A 16,900-nucleotide genomic window follows, 5' to 3' on the forward strand; every position below is an offset into this window, starting at 1 on the left:
GTTAAGCAGGCATTTAACGTTTTTGTCATTGCTCAGATCTTTAAGTATGAGTTGGGGCATTATGTTGAGGTTGGTAAGGTCCTTCTAGAGTATTGTGTCCAGTTCTGATCTCCCTGTTATAGGAAGGATATTATTAAGCTGGAGGGTTCAGAAGAGATTTACCAAGATGTTGCTGGGAATGGAAGTTTTGAGTTATAAGGACGGGCCAGATAAACTGAGATGTAATTTCACTGGAGCGTGGGAGGATGAGAGGTGACCTTATGGCAGTTGATAAAATAATGTGGGGTATAGATAAGTTGAATGGCAGATGTCTTTTCCTTAGGGTGGAGGATTTCATGACTAGGAGACATAGTTTGAAGGTGAGAGGAAAAGTTTTTAAAAAAGACTGAAGAGCCTTTTTTAACTCAGAGAATGGTTTGTGTATGGAATGAACTTCCAGAGGAAGTGGTGGATGTGAATATAGTTGCATCATTTAAAAAAACATTTAGATATGTACATGAATAAGAAATAATTGGAGTGGTGTGGACCAAGTGCAGGCAGTTGGGATTAGTTTAGTTTGGGATTATGATTGGCATGGACTACTTGGATCAAAGGGTCTGTTTTTGTGCTGAATGACTGTTTTTGTGGTTAGCACTGCTGCCTCGCAGCGCCAGGGACCTGGGTTCAATTCCCGCCTCAGGCGACTGACTGTGTGGAGTTTGCACGTTCTCCCCGTGTCTGCGTGGGTTTCCTCCGGGTGCTCCGGTTTCCTCCCACAGTCCAAAGATGTGCGGGTCAGGTGAATTGGCCATGCTAAATTGCCCATAGTGTTAGGCAAGGGGTATATGTAGGGGTATGGGTGGGTTGCGCTTCGGCGGGTCGGTGTGGACTTGTTGGGCCAAAGGGCCTGTTTCCACACTGTAAGTAATCTAATCTAATCAATGACTCCATGACTCTGTGGCTGTATGAATTAGAATATCTCCAATCACAACTAACCATGCATTCTTTAAAACAATTGCACTTTCTACCATGTTGTATGGATGTGACATCTCACTATACTGTACAAGCTGCTACTCATATGATGGTTGCAGCCATGACTTTTACTCAGTGTACTACAGGACCTGCTTCATATAGTGCTATAGACAAAAATCACTTTGTGGTCTAGTTAGAAGAGTCTGTTAGAATTAACAAGATTTAGGTTATTGCATGTTCGTAGCTGGTTTTGATGTACATGATTTGACTGGCTTTGTTCCAGAGATTTTGAGGAGAACCAGATATTAGGTCTCAATTCTTTGTGATCCTAAACTGTTTTGCCCATTGCTCCATAGGATATAATCATAGTAGACGGTGGTATGGCACGTCTCTGTGTTAATCCTTTCAAACACTTACAGACACTTCTGGAACTATGGACAACAGTATTTCAGCTATCTCGATATATAAATATCATTGGAATCCTTTCATTTGTTTCTGGCTAAGAAATGCTCCAATTGTTTTTAAAGACCTCACGATCTGTGATCCTTGAGCTACCTGTCATGGCTGTGGATGTACAACGACTGCTATTTCTCTATCTGTTCTGTGATTCAGAGTGCTTTCTGCCAAACGGCTCAGTGAGGACCTCTGCAGGTTTCTTCCACTCACTGCAAGGTAGCCCAAATTCTCCAGCAGCTTTTCTCTCACAAAACCCAAACGAATTGCTGCTTCTTTCAACACACAAAACAAAGCAAAAGAAACTTATAAGCAAGGATTCACAATGAATCAGAATCTCTACGGAAATGTGGCTTGCTTTAAATTTAAACAGACTGTGATTATTTTTTCCTTCATCATAAATATTTGATTCTGCAATGCAGATAAATAATTTAGTCATAGAGATGTACAACACGGAAATAGACCCTTTGGTCCAACCCGTGCATGTCAACCAGATATCCTAAATTAATCTAGTCCCATTTGCCCGCACCTGCCCCATATCCCTCCAAACCCTCCCTATTCATATACCCATCCAGATGTTTTTTAAATGTTACCAATCTCTAGCACTTCCTCTGGCAGCTCATTCCATACACCCCACCACCCTCTGTATGAAAAAGTTGCCCCTTAAGTCACTTTTATATCTTTCCTTTCTCACCCTAAACCTATGCCCGTTAGTTCTGGATTCTCCCATCTGAGGGAAAAGACCTAGTTCATGCCCCCCATGATTTTATAAACCTTTAAAAGGTTACCCCTCAGCCTCTGACGCTCCAGGGAAAACAGCCCCAGCTTAATCACCCTCTCCCTATAGCTCAAACCCTCCAAATTTCTATTGCTCATGGATCTTACTGCCTGTTTTCATTTCCCATTGGCTTCATTGCATCACAGATTGATCATTCATTGTTGACTCTTTTCATTTTGGAGTCTGGACTTGCAAGATCAACATTTGTTAACTTTCAAATGTAATAAATCCAAGTGTTTTTGAGTTGCATTTTCATCAAAGTTGCTTTTCAGCTTCTCAATCAGATGCCTCCACTTGCCTAGAGTTAAACGATGTAAGCTTAAAACCAAACATTTTATTCTGAAGCAAAATCTAGGCTTTCATAACAATGAAGAAGGGGAGAAATTTCTTCTCTTGATGGCCAGTGATCTCTTCCCTAGACAGTAGTGAAGGCTAAGTTATTGAGTACATTAAAGGCTGATTTAGACAGATTGTCAATTGATAAAGGACTCAAGAATGATTGGGGACAGGCAGAAAAATTGATTTGAGGTTACAGTCAGGTGAGCCATGTTTGTATTGAATAGAGATGTAGGTATGATGGGCCAAATGGCCTAGTCATACAGTCATACAGCACGGATACAAGCCCTTTGTCCCAAACTGGTCCATGCTGACCAAAATGTCCATCCACGCTAACCACGTTTCCCTGCACTTGGCCCGCATCTTTCTAATCCTTTCCTATCCGTATACTTTCCAAATGCCTTTTAAATTTTAAATTTTGATAATCTATCCACCTCAACCACTTCTGCTAGCAGCTCGTTCCATATGTGTACCACCCTCTGTGCTCCTCAGGTTCCCTTTTATTCTTTTCCCCCAAACTTAAACTGATGCCCTTTCGTCTTCAATTCCCAGAAAAAGACTGAGTGCATTCACCATATCCATGCCTCTCATGATCTTTTACACTTTTATTAGGTTCACCCTCAGTACGCTCTAAAGAAGCAAAGTCCTAACTTGTCTAACCTCTCCCTCTAACTCAGACAATTGAATCCAGGAAACATCCTCGTAAATTTCTTTTCCACTCTTTTCAGGTTAATAAACTCCTTCCCTTAACAAGGTGACAAAACTGAACACAATGCTCCAAGGTCTGCCTCACCAACATCCTGTATAACTGCAACATAACATGCCCTGACTGATGAAGGCCAGTGTGCCTAAAGCCTTCTCCACTGTCCTGACTCCACTTTCAGAGAACCGTGCACCTGAACTCCAAGGTCCTTTTGTCCTTTTACACTCCTTTAGGCCTCCCATTCAACATGAAACTCCTATTTAGATTTGACTTTCCAAAATGCAAGACCTCATATTTACTGACAATAAACTCCATTTGCTACTTCTCGGCTCACCTCCCCAGCTGATCAACCTCCTGCTGCAATTTCTAATAACCTTCTTCACTGTCCAAATTACCGCCTATTTTAGTGTCATCAGCAAACTTACGAATCATGCCTTGTACATTCTCATCCAAATCACTGATATAGATATCAACCAACAATGGGCCCAGCACTGACCCCTGAGGCACTCTACTAGTCACAAGCCTCCAGTCTGACAAACATCCTTCCACTATTACCCTCTGCTTCCTACCATCAAGCCAATTTTGTATCCAAATTGCCAGATTGCCATGGATTCCATGCGACCTAACCTTCCAGCCCTAACCATGGGAAACCTTATCAAAGGCCTTACTGAAATCCATAGAGACTATGTCTGCTGCCCTGCCCTCATCAACTTTCCTGGTCACTTCATCAAAGAACTCTAACAAATTTGTGAGGCATGATCTCCCACTCACAAAGCCATGCTGACTACTCCTAATCTAACCCTGCCTTTCCAAATGCATGTTTATGAAGAATCTTCTCAAGTAATTTACTAACCACAGATGTTAAGCTTACTGGTCTGTAGTTCCCAGACTTTTCTTTGCAGCCCTTCTTGAATAATGGCACAGCATTCACTACCTTCCGGGACCTTACCCGTGACAAACCCACAAAAATATCAACTGGGGCCCCTGCAATTTCTTCTCTAGCCCCTTGCAGTGTCTTGCATTTATTTCTTATAATCTTACAAACTCCTAAAGCCCAGCCTTTAATTCCTTGCTTCCTCGATTTCTGCTGTGATGTTGACACTCATCTGATCATCATTTATTCTTTGCCCCCTAGCTTTTTGTGACATGTTGCGTTAATTGCATAATGGAATCTCCAAACTGACTCGCCTGATTATTCTACCCTTAAAGGAGTAAGTGGCAGGCTTTAGTTGCATTGCTCCTTGCAGCTGAAAAGGACGCCAGCAAGGAATTGGGAAGATGCTTACTGTCTACATGCTGGGAGACATTAGGGAATTTGGGTGAAAATGTGATCCTCATTTAACAAAGGCAAAACATGGACTTCCTTAATGGAAATATGTGTGTATGTTGGATGAGGGCAAGATTGGACATGCCTTATGTTAGCCTGCTTGCACTTAATACCAAGTGCCATATCACATGTGACTAATAGCCAGGCAGATAAAGAAGTGGTCCAAAACCGGGGCATGTTGAAGCTCAACTCAGGGAGTTTATTATTGTTTCAGGAGAAGAGGGAGTAAAGAAATGTAAGAGGTGACAATAGCAGCAAAAAGAGCATAAGCATCCATTACAAATGTAAAAGGCAAAACATAAAATCATCATAAGACCAGCCAATCGGATAATCATTTTAACTACTCATCCCCAATACCTTAATGCAGTCCATGTTTCGAATCAGCAGCAAAAATGTCATCAGCTGGAAAGTGGACTGGCGTACAGACATGGTGGATACTTGAGGCCTCACAATTGGCTTATATTTCTACGCAGTTTGGCAAATACTTGCAGATTCTTTTATCTGAAAGAAAGAAATGGGAAAAGTAAACACTAACTGAAATGCTGGCATCCAAGTTCACTGGGTAATAAGGAAGGCAAATGAACGATTGACCATTATTTTAAAGGGAATGGAGTATAAAAGTAGGGAGGTTTTCCAGAAAATATACAAGGCACTAGCCAGGCCACTGCTGGAATACTGTGAACAGTTTTGGATCCCTTATCTAAGTAAAGATGTTCTGATATTGGAGGCAGTCTGGAGAAAGTTCATTAAGCTGATCCTGGGTTTGGAGGGACTCTTTTAAGAGGGAAGGTTGAGTAGGTTGCATGTGTACTCATTGGAATTTTGAAGAATGCAAGCAACATTTTGAATTTGCAAGATTTTTAAGAAACTTGACAGGGTAGATGCAGAGAGGTTGTTTCCCTTGCCGGAGAGCCTAGAATCAGAGGGCATAATCTCAGAAGAAGGAGTTGCCTATTTATGACAGAGATAAGGAAAAATTTCTTTTCTCAGAGAGTAGTGAATGTGTGGAATTATTTGCTGTTGAAGGCTGTTGAAGCTGCATTGTTAAATATATTCAAGGCTGATGGACAAATGTTCAATCAGTAAAGGGAACCAAGGATTATGGGGAAAAGGCAGGAAGTTGGAGATGATGATTATTAGATCAGCCATGATCTCACTGGATACTAGGGCGACTGATCTTATGTCTAATTTCTTATATATCTGGACAGCAGCCTAATAATCTTAACTTCTGCATGCTTATTTGTATCGTCCTTTTATAGCACCATGATTGCAGACACATGTTTAAACAGAATTGCTTACTTTGTCAGTAGGCTATCATAAACTTTGTTGCAAATGTGTTGCTGGTCAAAGCACAGCAGGCCAGGCAGCATCTCAGGAATAGAGAATTCGACGTTTCGAGCATAAGCCCTTCATAAACTTTGTACCTAGAAAGGAAGAGTGCCAAAATGGAGCTAATGATTAATTCAGGGGAGATAGTAGTCAAGTTGCAATTGTGCATAGGTTTGAGCACAAGGAGGGTATAGGGAAAAACGTGGAACGGGAGAAGTGGAAAGTAATTCTCCAGAATGTTACATTCATTGGAGCTGCACCCATGCAGGCAATTAGACAGTATTCAGTCATACTTCTGGCTTATGCATTGGGGTTTGTGGTTTGGTATAGAGGAGATCAGAGGTGTGTTAACGTGCTGCAGAATTCTGAGCCTCTATAAGGATGTCAGTATTGGGGGATTCAGTGATAGTAATCCCATTGAATTTCAAGGGTAAAAACCACACACCACCAGGCTATAGTTCAACAGGCTTATTTGGAAGCACTCAGCTACCTTTCACCCAACCCCACCCCCCACCCCTCCTCCCATTTATCTCTCGCCCCTACCCCGGCCCACAAGCCTATTGCTGATGAAGGGCTTATGCCCGAAATGTCAATTCTCCTCTTCCTAGGATACTGTCTGACCTGTTGTGTTTTTCCAGCACCATTCTCTCGATTATAAACTGATGTTAAATGATTTTTAACTTTGTACACCCCAGTCCAACACCGGCACCTCCAAATGAATTTCAAGGGGTAATGGTTGGATTCTTATTTGTTAAAAATGGTCATTGCCTGGAACTTGTGTGGTGTGAATGTTACTTTCCATTTGTCAGTCCAAATCTGGGTATTGCCCAGGTCTTGCCATCTTTAGGCATAGAACTGCTTCAGTATCTGAGCAGCCACAAATGGTGCAATTATCACTGAATATTCTCTTCTTTGACATTATGATGGAAAGAAAATCATTGATGAAGCAACTGAAGGTGATTAGGCCTAGGATGCTATTCTGAGAACCTCCTGATGTTAAGATCATTAACCTCTAGCAGCCACAACCATTTTCTGTGCTAGGCATAACTCCAACTATTGAATAGAATCTCCCCTTGCAGAGTAGGGTTCAAGCTAAATAATAGAGGCAAGAGATCAAATATGGAAATACATAGTATTTCAAAGAGTGGAGGCAAGGCAAGTAAAATTGTAATATGGAAAATAAGGATCAAAGACTGGCAGAAAGAATGCTAGAAAAATGAACTATTTGGGTGTTACTGAGTTGATGTGGAATTTATCAACTGATTTCTTAGATAAGGTCAAGAGTCAAGGAGCATTTTGGATTATTTGCTGTCTATTAGAAATAAACTGTTTGTGGGAAAAGGTGAAAACCTAAAGCTTTTAAGAGTTGAGATTGCATTTGTGCCTTTAATGGTTTGACAACAAGCCTGAAGGAAAAATGGTAGGACTTTTGCTGCCATTAAGTAGCAACAGCCTATAGACTTATGGTTTTTGTTTTAGCACAGACTTTAGTAAAGTTGTCAGGAGGGAAAACATTTCCATCTCTCTCTCATGAGTAAAATATAAAACTGTTAACGAAAACCAGCTGAAGCAATATCTTAGTGAAATATTTATTTGGAATCAGAGAATGTTCCAGAAATCAATATTTCTGATCTCCTCATAAACTTTGAAAGCTGAACTGTTAACATATTCCAACAGCCTTGGTTGGACCAAGTTTTCATTCAAACTGAGGGTTTTTATTGCTTTGTCGCCAATAGCAACTTGATCTTGTTGACTGGAAGCCAAACAAACTTGTAGTGAGTCAACTCATTCTGCCATTTTAGTTTGGATTCTTGATCCATAATATATTGTTCTCTTTACCCTTTCTTTTCCAACCCATAATACCCCTGCAGCATGGCGTCTTGTTCTGTCTGGGTATTAATGCATATTTTAGGATTGAGTGTGATATAGTTTAATTGAACATAATAGTTTACATGACTAGTTTTGTCATTTGATACGCATAAGTTTCTTTCTTCATAAACAAGTTATTTTTGAGTTGAAAAAAATCTGGTGAAAATCTATTTTGATCGAGCTAACAATAATAAATAGAAACAAATGACTATATTGGTAGTTAAATAAACTATCAGCACTTATGGTACAGAAAAAGACAAAGCTAATGGCTCTGTATCAGAATGTGCATAGCATTCACAACAAATTAAACAATTAAAATTTGACTGCACAAATTGAAGTACAGGCAGTCCCTAGGTTGCAAATGTGTTCCAATTTTGAATCCATTTGCAAGTCGATTTGTATGCAAGTTGGAACACTATGTTGGACAATATTAGAAAGCTGTTTGTAAATACGGGAATTGTTCTTATGTCAGATCTTTAAAAATATACCCCTGTTTGGGATTGTATTTGTAAGCACAAGCACTTATAGGTCGGATATTCATAAACTGGGGACTCCTGTAAACAAATATGCTCTATTACAAAGACATGGCTGTAGAATGACAAGGGCTTGTTCCTCAATATTGAGCAGCATTTAACATTCAAGAGGAATAGGACGTTACAAAAGGACAGAGGGGATAGCACAGTTAAAAACATTTGTTAAAGATGAACTTGCTGCTGGACATCAGGGTGGAAAATCACTGGGTGGAAATGAGGAATGCAGGGCAAAAAGTTCACTGTTAAGTGTGGTTTACAATCTCTAACATTAACCTTAATGTTGGAGAAAATAATTGAGAAGAAATATTGCACACCTATGTTAAAGGGATGGCAATAATCACGGTTAACTAATCTCCATATATAGTAGCAGTGGTGTATACCATCTATAGTTACACCACAAAAATTCAACAAAGATCCTTAGACATCACCTTCCAACCCGATGGCATCTTCCATTCAGAAGGACCAGCGCAGCAGATACATGGGAACATCACCACCAGCACGTTTCCTCCAAGCCACTCACCATATTGACTTGGAAATATATCACAATTCTTTCAGTACCGTTGGGTTCAAGTCCTGAAATTCTCATCCTTACAACATTGTGGGTCTACCTAAAGCAGCAGTTCAAGAAAGCAGCTCACCACTGTCTTCACAAAGGGCAGTTTATGATGGGCAATAATTGCTTGTCCTACCAGTAATGCCCACATCTTATGAATGAATGAAAAACAGAATGCTTTCCCATTTCCTTGTGAAGATTCGTAGTGTGTACGACAACATGGCACACTTTGTCAAGCAACCTTCCTCACTCCACATGATTAATTACGTAGTCATGTTCTTGGGCATCTTTCTCACGGAATTGCTCAGCTGGAGAAGGGGAAGTGCTCCCTACTTCTGGGATCTTCTGACTTTTGCACCTCTGGTGCTCTATTTAAATCTAAGCTGCACACAACCATAAGCTAGGAAGTATCCCTTCCACTGGGTGTTCAAGCCTTAACATTGCAGACATGACTTAAAGGAAAGGAAACCTCGCTCCCACTTTGTAGATGGTGATCTCGAGCTGTTTGTGGAGGGGATGGTGGAGAGGCATGCAGTTCCTTTTCTAGCTGATAGCCATTGGAAAGCACAGCAACGGGCACAGCCAACCAGGGAGCAAACTGCAGCCTGGTGGGATCTGGGTTCGATTCCAGCCTTGGGTGACTTTCTGCATGTGGTCTGCACATTTTCTCTGTGTCTGCATGATTTTTCTCTGGGTACTTCAGTTTCCACCCACAGTTCAAAGATGATGTGGAGGTGCTTGTGTTGCACTAGGGTGCACAAAGTCAGACGTCACACAACACCAGGTTATAGTGCAACAGGTTTATTTGAAATCATAAGCTTTTGGAATGCAGTTCCTTAGTCAGGACTTTACCTGATGAAACTTTGTGATTTCAAATAAACCTGCTGGACCATAACCTGGTGTCTTGTGACTTCTGACTTAGTCCATAGATGTGCAAGTTAAGTAGATTTGCCAGGTAAATGTTTACGGGGGTAGGGTAGGGTCTGGGTCTGGATGGGATATTCTTTGGAGGGTTGGTGCTGACCCGATGGGCCAAATGGCCTCTCTATGTACTGTAGGCATTCTATGATTCTATAAATCAATATCTATTAGAGTGAAGCAGGACTCCCACAGTATTGAAAGAAGGTGAATGACTGGCATGGTATAAAGGTGCACATACCTTACATTCACAGGACCTTTGCTCTAACTCTGCCACTGTCCACTCAGCTCACAAAGAGTCATGAATACCATTCTCAGCAATGTGTGCATTATGTCCAAACAACAGCTCTTACCCAACTCATCCTCCCAAAATACTAACATTTCCTGCCCTCTGTGCTTCCTGTTCATTAACTAGGTACATCTCACCAATTCTTTTACTTGTACGTCACCACTAATTGCTCTCCATCCATTTCCATCAGACTCAATCCATCCATTCATCTCTTGTAAGAGACATTGGATCCTTCACTCCTCACTCCCAATAACCAGAAAATACTGGAACTAGCCTGAAACTCATGTGAGGATAGTGAATCGTCTACGAGGAATCAGCCCAGTAAGTTCCATTGTGCTGTGCTGCTGTGTTCTCCCATTAACACCAAAGTTAACTCATTCTTAATCAATACAAGCTTCGATTCCTCTTCTGGAACTAATTCCCTCTCCTCACCCATGCAGACATCAAGCCAGTGAAACTTCCCCAGACAGTGGTTAGTACCAGAGACCCTCAATTCCAGTTCCACCTCTGAGGAGGCTTTTGTCTGCACTTTTTGACAATCTCAGAAACTTTCACCATGCTCAATATGGCTTCCAGATTAGACTTGGGAGCAGATTCTGGTGAGTACATCTCTGCAGTTGGGGAAAAAAATGCCGGCTCTCAGAGGAATGCTGGAAATCAGGCACCTGCTCACTTCCAGACAGAAAATCCTATTCTTGGCCATGAATACCTTCAACAAACTGCAGAAACTGGAACAAGAGAATACTAAGGCAGTTAGTAAACTGGATCGAAGAGTGGAGTAGTCCATTAACATTACCAATGCTGTGCTAAACCCAACATGTGTGCCTCTGGTTGCCTTTATGAATACGTTGATGATCACCTTGGAAATATAGGTCCAACACTTTCAGTGACTGCTAGATATGTGCATCAGTAGAGAGTGTGGTGCTGGAAAAACACAGCAGGTCCAGCAGCATCCGAGGAGCAGGAGAGTCAACGTTTTGGGCATAAGCCCTGATGAAGGGCTTATCCCCGAAACATCGATTCTCCTGCTCCTCAGATGCTGCCTAACCTGCTGTGCTTTTCCAACACCACACTCTTGACTCTGATCTCCAACATCTGCAGTCCGCAGTTTCTCCCGGATATGGGCATCACTCTATCTGTAGGTTTAGGCAAAACGAGAGGGGCTTGAGAAATGTCTAACTCACTCCAGCCACCCTTCCTCTCAGGGAGACAGAGTGCACTCAGCAGGCACTAACAGGAAGGGGAAGCGAGAGATAGCACCTCATCCACATCCCCACCCTCATCACCACCTGTCCATCCCACAAACTTCTTCCTGCAATCCTAAATTCCACAGCAGCACAAGTTGAAGAAGGTATGCGAACATCTGGAGAGGAAATGCTCAGCAGGTTACGGCTTTTTAAGGCCCAAATCATCAGGTGCTGGCTGCCCAAGTCTTGCAATCTAAAGGACTGACCACAGAACAGGCGTCCTCTAACCCAGCTGTAGGAGCTGGCACAGGATGCAGTGGGAAGCTTAAGAGACATTTAACTCACTCCAGAATGAGAAAGAAGACAATGTACTAAGGGCAGATAGGAGACTTGGGTGACACATCATTGTAAGTATCATTTCCTTTCTGTAAACTTCTGCGTACTTACGCTGTTAGAATGCCTGACGTAATATACAATTTCCTGTCAGACCTGGTGAAGCTACAGCTATGTGACAGATATTAAAAGTCACCCAACACCAGGCTATAGTCGAACAGATTTATTTTCAAGTACAAGTTCTTGGAGCACTGCTCCATCATCAGGTAGCGAGTTGGGCAGGATCATAGGACACAGAATTTATAGTTAAAGATCATAGTGTCGTACAACTAATGTGAAGTATTGAACAAACCTAGATTGCACCACCGTCTTGATAACACACCAGATTCTGCATGAATCTGCTCCCTTAATAGCAATCTAGGTTTGTTCAATTCATTGCATCAGTTGTATGACACTTTGATCTTTTACTATAAATTCTATGTCCTAAGATCCTGCTCCACTAGCTACCTGATGATGGAGCAGTGCTCTGAAAGTTAGTGCTTCCAATTTAACTGATGGACTACAACCTGGTGTTACGTGATTTTTAAAGTTGTCCACTCCAGGCCGACACCGGCTCCTCCACATTATGTGACAGATGAGCAGCGTCTTCAGATGTCTTAAGGATAAAAGACATTGCAATGGCGAAGTATTGCTCACCTCTCATAAGCGATTGACTCTTTGACGGCAGTTAGCCTGAAATGTCAGGGAATCTTTACATTCAGGACTGCAGCCAAGACACTGCACTATAATAAGGCCAACACTGGAGTGAGACACAATGTACAGGGAATCCACCATAGCCTGGCTTAGCCTGCTTAGCTTGCACACATAATTCCACTTTCACAACCAACATGTGAGTGAGAGTATGGCATCAGTGATGGTTGCACACCCTTCTAAAGGGCAAGGCTTACTCTATGAGTCAGTCAAGTGAATGCACTGCCTTTCAAGGCTAATATAAAATAATGATACAAAATAATGAGCAGCTCATATATCCACTCTCCCGTACAGTGCTTTGGTCTACTGAGGTGAAACTGCACAAAATGCTGCTGCTTACAGATTCTATTCTAAACTTGAACCATTTTAGAGCAACTTAACAGCAAGCACACATTCCGAAACATTGAAGAATTACTGATGTTGGAAACGACAAAAGATCATAGAGTAATAGTGATGTACAACACGGAAACAGACCCTTCGGTCCAACTAGTCCATGCTAACCAGATATCCTAAATTAACCTAGTCCCATTTGCCAGCACTTGGCCCATATCCCACCAAACCCTTCCTATTCACATACTCATCCAGATGCCTTTTAAATGTTGCAATTGTACCATCCTCCACCAGCTCATCCCATACCCACACCATCCTCTGCATGAAAAGTTGCCTCTTCAGTCCCTTTTAAGTTATTCCCTTCTCACCCTAAACCTATGCCCTTTGGTTCTAGACTTCCCTACCCCAGGGAAAATACCTTGTCTATTTACCCCTCATGACTTTATAAATCTCTATAAGGTCACCTCTCAGCTCCGATGCTCCAAGGAAAATAGCCCCAGCCTATTCAGACTCTCCCTTTAGGTCAAAGCCTCCATCCTTGTAAATCTTTTCTGAACCTTTCAATTTTTATAACATCTTTCCAATAGGAGGGAGACTAGAATTGCACACAATATTCCAAAAGCCATCCAACCAATGTCCTTCTTTAGGATATTCTGTCAGATGCCTGAAGAACTACCTAACCTTAGCCCACTGCAAACCTAGATTACACTTTCACTGACTCAAGTCTTTTCCCTAATGGTCTATTGGACCTAGTATGTGTCTACACTTTAAAGTGGGATCATCTGAAGATGTCATGCATACCATCATTTGCATAATGAAATGTATATTCAACAGCACAAAAGGTCAAAGACTGTAAAAATAGCAAGGTCCTCATATTTCTTGCACTAAGCAATGACTGCTTGCCAGATTATCAACAGAATCTTAAACAATTGAAATCCAAATTCTAATCCTTCATCGTGGAAGTGAGGCTGAATTAGGTTCTCTCTGGCCTTGCATATTCTGAAATGCTTTGCTCTGTCATGCCCCAATCCACAACCTCATCATCACCTTAAAAAGATTAACGTTGATCACCCTGTTTCTTTCGTTAGACAGGGCAATGGCATTTGATGTCTGTGACTGCTGGATTCCCTCAAAAAATGCCACTGGAATTAAGCCAGTGGGATTCAGCTGATAAGCCTGGGATGTGGGGATGGTTCAGAAGCCCGGCAGAGGATAGCACAACCCATAAATGACTCAAAAAATGTCACTTCAAATAAACAAGGCTGATGTCCAGCCTGCAGTGCTAGAAAGGGACGAGGCAGAACTCAATGGAGTTAGAAGGGCTGGACTTCGACCACTAGCTATAAAAGAAGGTAATTAAGGACCTGGGCAGGTAAAAAAAAAGCTGACAAGGCAGAGTTAGAGATCTGGTTAACAGATAGACTGATAGTAAATTTAAAGCAGGGATCAGACGAGTTCTCATACAGAGGAGGAGGAATGAAGATGAAGCCTTACTTACTGGAAGATGTACAAGGGAGCATAGCAGAAACTAAACACCCACCTGATGTTCCGGTACTGACCAAGCCCTCCTTACATAGTCATAACAATAGGAGGTCCTTCCAGAAACTGACCTGCTCCTTCAGGATAGCAACATCTGGTGCATCACACATGGCATCTATGTTTCTGTGGCCACATATACTTTTGCAGCATGGTGTACTGTGGAAAAGGGGATAGCAATAGTAGAAACTCCAATTTTGTTTCCATCATATGACTGACCAAGAATTTCTCCCGATCTTAGCACCTGCCATTAGAAGGTTTTACACATTGAAACTTGAGCTGTTTGGCCAGGTTATGAATGCATTTTACTTGGACATCAGGTTTTGGGGTGGGATTCAAACCCAGGGGCGGAGGTGCTATCCAATGCACCACAAGACCTCCTTCAGTCAAGTCTGCAAGAGGCATAACCAGTGTTTCTTGAAAGACAGTTGGACAAAAGATACTTATGTGTGAATACGGGCTGAGGGAGAGCCACCATTGCTCTGACTGGCACTGTAACAGTCCAAAAAACCATTGTTGTCCTGACCTTTTTCCTCCTATTGATCTATTCCTCGCCTGAACACCAACCTCCCTTCTAGTCATCCTCCACGTTTTCCAGGCCTACCTGAAGTAGAGGTGGATTGCAGTCCAACTTTGTCCTTGTGGAAGTGAGGAGTTGCCCAGTTGTTGTCTATTAATCGCTGACAATATGATGAAGCCCGATGCCTAAATTTAGGTGCGGTTTCATTATTTTTCCAGTAGGAGATGAGGCAAAGCAGAAGACGAGACTGAATCTAAAAATAACTTTCTAATTTCCCACTCCCAGCATAGAACCATGAATGAATATCAGAAACACTGCTATAAGAACAACTCCATTTAAAATGTTATTTAAAATGTTTAGAAAATAGTGGAAGAGTACACTGAATTTCTAACAGAAACTCCTACCGGCTGGGTCTCCTGCTACACCAAAAGCTGGAACATGACTCATGTATTAACTTGACAAATCTACTCAATCTACTGTTTAACGATAAACTGAGCACTCTTTTATATCTCACTGATAAACAAACAACGATTTTGGCTTCAAAATATAATTTATGTAACAGTGTATTTAATTGTATTGAACAGCACACGCAGTTCCTGATTTATGCAAATAACTCAAACTCCAAGGTTAATTGCAGATTTAAAAAAGTAGGAACATTGTGAACCCAAAAGTGATATTGTCACAAATTGTTAATTTGAGACTGTTGATAGGAATGACAATATCTGCTCAGTGTTACATATTGTAAGTTTCAATGGACTCTTACACAAATACATTTCACACTGAGTCAGGGGATTTCAGAGATATTAACTGTAAATGTGAAGTTTTTTTGAATGTGAGAAATAGGAAACAAAACCTTTCTATCTGTGCAATATTGAGTGCTTAACAGTTGACAGAAGTAATCTGCACTTTTCCTTTCCTTACCTTTCTCTGTTGCTGCTCTAAGCAAGTGTGAGATTCAGCCAGCCATGGTTAAAATACCAAATCTCAGGTGGACACTCAAGCAAATTATAACCTCTACAAATAAAAAGGAGCAACCAACAGCAGGGCTTTTTTTAAATGTAGATTTTCACAAGAAGCCACCAATCACAGACAATAAAAAAGAAACACTGTGTTTAAAAGTTGTCATATGGAGATTCCATTAAGAGGATTTGGTCTAATTACAAGACATGGAGAGGGATAGGTGACCTTGGGGAAAAACAAAGTCAGGTAGTGTGAAGGTCACTAGTAACATTGGTGAAGGATACTGATTGAACCACAGGCCGTTCAAAGGATAGTACTAATGGGGTACAATTGGGGCTTAGTCAGCAGACTGATAGCAGAAGAATGGGAGTGATCAAGTCTCAGGCTGGGCAGTGTTAGAATTTGCAGGAGGTGGATAATGTTAGCCTAAGGGGAGGGATTAGGCTTGAGTAGATAGAAAGGGACTTAGTCAAGGAAGTCTACATTCTTGTGAGTGAATAGCACCAAGTTTTATTGAACAGAACTACATAGGGGAAAAAAGTTGTATAAGGCCTTTCGGCTCATTGAATCTGCACCAACCTACAGTCTGTTCTGATATAAGGTGATAGTTCCATTCTCGTGTGATCCCACATTATAAGAAAATCGCGTAATAGCAGCACCATTTTAACTGGAATCGCATTATAGCTAATATAGTTCAGGAAAGTTTGCATTCTATAAATAATGGTCTAAATTCTTCAATTGTTTTATATCCAATTTGTGTTGTCGAAACGCATGTTATTGCAGAACTGACTGTATTTGTACTAATCCCAGTACTTACCCCACAGCTTTAGGACATTTCAACTGCTCATCTATGTATTTTTTAAAGGGTCTGAGGTTTCCCATTTCTACTGCCCTGCCAGGTAGTGCATTCCAGATTGTCAGCACCCTCTGGGGGAAAAGTTTTATCCTCAAATTCCCTCCAAGCCATCTTGGCTTCATTTTAAAATTATGCCCCCTCGTTATTGACCCTTCAACTAAGGGAAACCGCTGCCTTCTATCCACCCAGTCCATGCCTGTCATATTCTGTACACCTCAATCAGATGTCTTCTCAGCTTACTCTGCTCTAAAGAAAAAAACTTGTGCCTGTCTAGCTGCTCTTTAAGGCAATATGCTCCAATCTAGGCAACATCCTGGTGAATCTTCTCTGTACCTTCTCAAGTGCAATCACATCCTTCCTATAGTGTGGTGACCAGAACTACACACAGT

General features: G+C 41.5%; 1 protein-coding gene across 1 annotated transcript in view; it reads right to left on the minus strand.

Annotated features, from left to right (window-relative positions):
- LOC132820602 (NXPE family member 3-like) overlaps positions 1 to 4,977 on the minus strand; it is a 46,818-nt gene extending 41,841 nt beyond the window's left edge. Inside the window, exon 1 of the mRNA XM_060832806.1 lies at positions 4,906 to 4,977. Coding sequence (XP_060688789.1) covers positions 4,906 to 4,977 — 72 coding nt within the window. The remainder of the gene's footprint in view (positions 1 to 4,905) is intronic.
- Between the last annotated feature and the right edge of the window lie 11,923 nt (positions 4,978 to 16,900).

The sequence above is a fragment of the Hemiscyllium ocellatum genome, chromosome 12 (assembly GCF_020745735.1).
Source record: "Hemiscyllium ocellatum isolate sHemOce1 chromosome 12, sHemOce1.pat.X.cur, whole genome shotgun sequence".
Taxonomy (NCBI): domain Eukaryota; kingdom Metazoa; phylum Chordata; class Chondrichthyes; order Orectolobiformes; family Hemiscylliidae; genus Hemiscyllium; species Hemiscyllium ocellatum.